The 6553-nt window shown below is 37.8% G+C and overlaps 1 protein-coding gene across 3 annotated transcripts in view; it reads left to right on the forward strand.

Moving 5' to 3' along the window:
* Window positions 1-6553, forward strand: part of Seh1l (SEH1 like nucleoporin) — a 25688-nt gene that overhangs the window by 4604 nt on the left and 14531 nt on the right. For all 3 annotated transcript variants that reach the window (XM_017800486.2, XM_017800487.2, XM_029568069.1), the window contains exons 2-4: window positions 79-129; window positions 4390-4536; window positions 6166-6377. In XM_017800486.2, the coding sequence (XP_017655975.1) occupies window positions 79-129; window positions 4390-4536; window positions 6166-6377 (410 nt within the window). The remainder of the gene's footprint in view (window positions 1-78; window positions 130-4389; window positions 4537-6165; window positions 6378-6553) is intronic.

Below are 6553 nucleotides of genomic sequence, written 5' to 3' on the forward strand. Positions count from 1 at the left end.
AGGTTTTTTTTTTTTTTTTTTTTTTGGTATTGGTTTCTAAGGATTCTTTATGTAAAATATATCTTTATTTTCTTATAGGTCTGGGATAAAAGTGAAAGTGGAGATTGGCATTGTACTGCTAGCTGGAAGGTCAGTATTGATTTTTGTGGTCACTTAAAGAAATGGAAATGTTTACTATTTATTTGGTATATTATTAATGACTTGCTCTTCATCGTTTAGACAGTGATGATATTCACATGGTGTCCCCCCCCCCAGAAAGTTACGTTACATTTTTAAACTATTAAAGTAACAAGAAATTTGGGAATAAGAAAATTTGCAATTGTGGCCATATATGGAAAATTGCAGCCCTTTGGGAAGCAGAGGCAGGAGGATTGCCATGAGTTAGAGGCCAGCCTGGGCTACAGAGTGAATCCCTGTCTCGAAACAACCACAGGTGGGGAAATAGTAATTATGTCGTATTGTAACAGCCTATTTAATTGCTATTTTCTTGTATACATACATACATATATATGTATATTTTATTTTATTTATTTTTATTTTATGTGTATGAGTGTTTTGCCCCAAGTCATGAAATATCTGCAGAGGCCAAAAGAGGGCATCAGATCCCCTGACCTGGAGTTAGAGAAGGTTGTTAGCTGCCGTGTATGTGCTGGGAATGGAATCTCTCCAGCTCCAGCAAGCACTTTTTGAGCAGGGTCTTCTTATATAGTCTTGGCCGTCCTTGAATTTGCAATAACACTTGCTTTAGCCTGCCTAATGTTGGGATGACAGGTGTATACCACCATGCCCAGTTCAAAATGCTTTTTATTTATTTAATTTATTTTTAAAAATTTATTATTTTTGTTTTATGTGTATAAGTGGTATTGCCTGCATGTAAGTAAGTGTACCCATGTCATGCAGTGCCCAAGGAAGTCAGAAGAGGGGCCAGATCCCCTGGAACTGGAGTTACAGATGGTTGTTAGCTGCCATGTAGGTGCTGGGAAGTGAACCTGGGCCTCTGCAAGAACAGCCAGTGCTCTTAACCACTGAACCATCTTTCCAGCCCCTCAAAACACTTTGTATAAAAAGAAATGCTTCAATTTGTCTCTTACTACTTTCTTGAGACTTCAAAGTCTATTTCTAAACTTATTTTGGGGATTTGAAAGGAAGAGGAGCAGAAGTTAACTGATGGAGATTTAAAATGGTTGTTTGATCATTTGAGATGGCCTGGAACTTGGTACGTACAGCAGGCTGACATCAAATTTGTGGTAGTCCTTCTGCATCCATCTTCCAAGTGCTGGGATTTCAAGTGTCTGCTACAATGCTTGGTTATTTGATTTTAAAAGCAACAAAACAAATTGCTTCTTGAGACAGGGTCTCACTATGTAACCCTGGCCGGGAACTCACTATGTAGACCAGGCTGGCCTCAAACTCACAGAAATTCTCTTACCTGCCTCCTCAGTGCTGGAATTAAAGGCATAAACCACCATATCAGCTATTTAATTTAAAAATTTAACTCTTTTTTGCAGATCTGTTCTTTAGTTAGAGTTATGTTTTACTGGGACTCTTAGCAATTAATAAAACAGATATAACTTAGAGTATCTTTTAGTTACTAGCTCTGTAAATAAGAATTGCAAGTAAAACATAAAAGACTTGAAAAAATTTTGAAAAATAAGTGGGCGGTTTACCTTTGTTTATGACATTGTTACCATGCAGGAGTTACTGGGTTAAGAAATTATATTATTAAATGTAGAGAAAATGTTAGAAATACAGAATTGTAGTTGTATGTGTAGCTCAACTGGTACAGTGCTTACCTTAGCATGCTCAGAGCCCCGATTTGCTTTCTAGCACTGCGTAAGTAAACCAGGTGTGGTGGCTCAAGCCTTTAATGCTAGCACTGGGGATTTGAAAGTAGGAGGAGCAGAAGTTTAAGATCACCCTCAGCTACCAAGCAAGTGTAGGCAAGTTTAGGATACATGTGAACAAAAAGGGGGAGGAACATGGTGATACATGCCTTTAATCCCAACATTCAGGAAGCAGAGGCAGGCAGACTTCTGAATTTGAGACCACATAGAGAGTTCCAGGCTATCCAGAGCTATTTTGAAAGACCCTGTCTCAGAAAAACAAAAAGCAAAGAAAAAGAAAAAAAAAGGGAAAAAAATAACAGTAGTATGGAATTTTCTAAATGTAATTGGTAGACTGATGCTTAAAGCATCTAGCATTCTAGCAGAATCTTTTGATTATTATATTTTCTTTTTTTAAATTTCTGACATCATGAAAAGAATAAAATAGTAATTTGACATTTTTTATGTATAAAGGCAATAAAATACTTCCAAGCTTTGAATTAGAGGTGTGCCTTAACTTACCATGGGGTTATGTACCAATAAACCCAATTTAATAGAAAATACTGTAAATTGAAAATGTATTTAGTACACCCAATCTACCTCTGAACATCTGAGGTTAGTACTGAGGAGTCTTAACTGTGATCATGTGTGTCTTAACTTGGTGTTGTGGTTTGCTGCCACTGCCCAGCATCCACAGAGGCTGATACTGCCCAGGAATGATCAAAACTCACAGTTCAAAGTATCCTTTTGCATCATCACAAACTTTTGTAAGTCAAACTCTTGTACCCTGAGAAATAAGTCAGATAGTCCATGACTTATGACTGTCCATGACTTATGACTGTCTGACTTATTTCTCAGGGTATAAGAGTTTGGGCTGTTTGCTCACTCAATGCCTCTGTTCGTAAAATAGTCAATCCCTTGTTTAATTACACGTCAACTAGAATCATTTAACCATTCTGTTGCTACTTTCTCTGTATATTGTTAGCTTTTGAAGTAAATAATTAAGTAATTTATGTTTCTGTAGTGCTATGCAATTTTTTGAGATAGGGTCTCCCTGTAGCCCCAGCTGGCCTGGAACTTACTATGTAGACCAGGCTGACCTTGAACTTGGAGAGATCTGCCTGCCTCTACCTTCCAAGTGCTGGGATTAAAGGTGTGCGCCACCATGCCTGGCTTTAAATAATTATTTTTAAAGCACTGTATTTTTTTTTTGAGTTATGATTAAATGCCATATTCACTGATTTTAAAAAAATATTTTTTGATTTATTTATATTTTATGTGTGTAAATGTTTTGCCTGAGTGTATGTATGTGCACATGTGTGTAATGCCTGCAGAGGCCAGAAAGAGGGTGTCGGATTCCCTTGGAACTGGAGTTAAGGATGGTTGTTATCTGCCATGTTGGTGCTGGGAACCAAACCCAGGTTGTGAGCCATCTCTCCAGCCTCCATAGTTACCCATTTTAAAGAATTTAACCATATTCACAAAGTTGTATAACCATCACCAGTATAATTCTAGAACATTTTCATCACCTCAAAAGCAAACCTGTATTCATTTAGCAGTCAGTTCCAGTTTCTGCATTTCCCAGTCCTGATTGTAAAGCAGATCATTTGGTTAATCTATTGGTCTAAGTCAATAGAGTCTGTAGAAATAATTTGCAATTAAAAAAAGTGGTGGACCTGTTGACTGATAAGGCTAAATTCTGAAGTAGGTCTCCAAGCACTGGAAATAGTAAACTTTATCCAGCTGGCTTTGTCATTGTTAGTATATATTAAAATAACTTAGTTCTAGGGGCTGGGTAGATGACTCAGCTGGTAAAAGTGCTGGATGTATAAGCGTGAGGACCTGAGTTTGGAACCTTAGCATTCACATAAAATGTCGGGTGTGGCAGTGCTTATTTATTTGTTTCTTTATTTACTTATTTTTTTATCTCTTTGAGACAGGGTCCCCCTGTAGCCCTAGCTGGCCTGGAACTCACTATGGAGACCAGGCTGTCCTTGATCTTACAGAGATCCACTTGCCTCTGCCACCTGAGTGTTGGGATTAAACGGGTGCACCACCACACCCAGCTTGGCAGTGCATTTGTAATCCCATTGCTTGGGTGGTAGAGGCTGTTGGAGCTCTGTGAGTTCAGGGCTAGCCTGGTCTGCAGAGTGAGATCTTATCTCAAAAAAACAAAAACAAAAAAACGAAAACAAAACAAACAAAAAAAAAACAACTCTAGAAGGCCACAATCCTAAATATTTTCCAAAGGTTATAAGATTTTAGAAATTAACTTCAAATGTTAAATTGGTATCTTTCCCCTCTTGCTGAAGTAAAACTTAGTTTGTATTCTTTATCAAGTAAAATATTATTTTATTTTTTTGTCTTATTGAGACAGGGTCTCCCTGTAGCCCCAGCTGACCTCGGGCTTACTATGTAGACCAGGCTGGCTTTGAACTCATAGAGATCCACCTGCCTGTGCTTCCCAAGTGTTGGGATTAAAGGTGTGCTCCACCATGCCCAGCGACAAGTAAAATTTTATGTACATGAAATAATAAACTTATGTTTTTTTCTGTACATTCTCCAGACACATAGTGGATCTGTATGGCGAGTGACATGGGCCCATCCTGAATTTGGACAGGTTTTGGCTTCCTGTTCCTTTGACCGAACAGCTGCTGTATGGGAAGAAATAGTAGGAGAATCAAATGATAAACTTCGAGGACAGAGTCATTGGGTGAGGCATCTGCTAATACTGTAGGGGAAGTCAAGACTGTGAGCAAAAGGACCGGTAGTGCTTCTAAGAACTCTTCAGGGACTTGGTAGCACATTGTTGCACTTTACTTAGCTCACTGCTCTTACACATTTTTCTCCTGTTTCTTTTTGCCTTGTCTTGCACTGGGACTTGAGATCACCACTATGACTGGTGATGAACACAAGTATTTGCTTTGCTCCTGACTTTATGTGTTTGTATGATTTTGTATGGTAATTAGTATATGATTTTACCTGCCCTTGAAAGTCCTTGAAAATTTTTTTTTCTGATTACCTCATTTAATTTGTGGTGCCCAGGATTTGAAGCCAGGGCCTCATGAACTATCACTGAACTATACTCCAAGCCTCCCTTCTCTGCTTCTATCTAAATTCTACCTCTGCCTTGATTGAATGATTAGTTTTAGACAAGAACATTAACTGTGTGCTGCTCAAGTTCCTCACTTACGAAAATGGAGAACTACATTAAGAACCTCCCACTCCTTTTATTGAAGATTTTATCATACAGTGTTTTATTTTCCCCTCTTTAGATTCGTCATAATAGATCATTATACACATAATATAAAAAAGGATGTTTATTGTGAGAACTTTTTTTTTCTGTTGCCTCCTGGTTCATCTCTAGAGGTGGTCTAGTCTGCAGGTGTTTTTGTGGTTTTTCTTTTTTTAAAAATTATTTTTATTTTAAAAAATATTATTTTTATTTTATGTGTATGAGTGTATTGCCTGCATTTATATAAGTATACCCATGTCGTGCAATGCCTGCAGAAGTCAGAAGAGGGCATTGGATCTCCTGGAACTGAAGTTTTGGATGGTCGTTAAGCTTCTGTTGGGGTGCTGGGAACCCAACCCTGGTCCTCTGCAAGAGCCAGTGTTTAACTTCTGAACCATCTCTCCAGCCCCTTGTCTGTTGTTCTTGATATAATCCATTCCTTTACTAAGGCAGAGGTGACCAGAGGGGTTAACTGACATTGAGAGAAGTTTCGAACCTTCTGTTTGCTAGTAAAGGATCTTAATTCCTTTGATTTATTGCTTGCAGCATACTTTGTACAATAGAGCTATGTATATGAAAATTCTAATATTTCCTATTTTTCAGAGCAGTCTACTTAGATTACTAACATAGTAACTTTGGCTTTGTACAGGCAGGCTTTCTTTTGTCTTAAAGGTGACAATTATAGCTCATTAATTTATTAGCAATTGTTTTTATTCAGTATTTTGCAAAGTACTTCATAGGAAATTGAAACAAAGTTAGTTTTTAAATAACTTACTCAAAGATAATATACCTAGAAAATGGCAGAGACTTTTGTGTGATTCTAGAACATTTGTGTTTTTAAAAAATATTTTATTATTTTTATTTTATGTGTAGAAGTATATTTTGCCTGTGTGCATGTAAGTGCAATGCCTGTGGAGGTCAGCAGAGGGCTTACGGATGGTTGCTAGCCACCATATGGATGCTAGGAATTGAACCCCGGTCCTCTGCAAGAGCACCTAGTGCTCTTGACTGCTGAGCCATCTCTTCAGCCTGTAAAACATTTGTTCTTCAGATCTATTGTATTTTCTTTTTGTGTATGATTTAAATTATTAACTTTCTTTTTTTCAGGTGAAGAGGACAACATTAGTGGATAGTAGAACATCTGTTACTGATGTGAAATTTGCTCCCAAGCATATGGGTCTTATGTTAGCAACCTGTTCAGCAGATGGCATAGTAAGAATATATGAGGCCCCAGATGTTATGAATCTCAGCCAGTGGTCTTTGCAGCATGAGATCTCATGTAAACTGAGCTGTAGCTGTATTTCTTGGAACCCTTCTAGGTAAGTTTATATACCAAACCTCTGATAATACAATCCTACCAAAACAGGCTAGGAATTTTTTATTTTATTTTGTTTTTTTTTTTGGTCTCTTTTGAGACAGGGTCTCCCTGTAGCCCCAGCTGGCCTGGAACTTGCTATGTAGACCAGGCTGGCCTTGAAATCACAGAGATCTGCCT

This window comes from Nannospalax galili, unplaced genomic scaffold, assembly GCF_000622305.1.
Source record: "Nannospalax galili isolate Female #2095 unplaced genomic scaffold, S.galili_v1.0 scaffold700, whole genome shotgun sequence".
In the NCBI taxonomy this organism is placed as follows: domain Eukaryota; kingdom Metazoa; phylum Chordata; class Mammalia; order Rodentia; family Spalacidae; genus Nannospalax; species Nannospalax galili.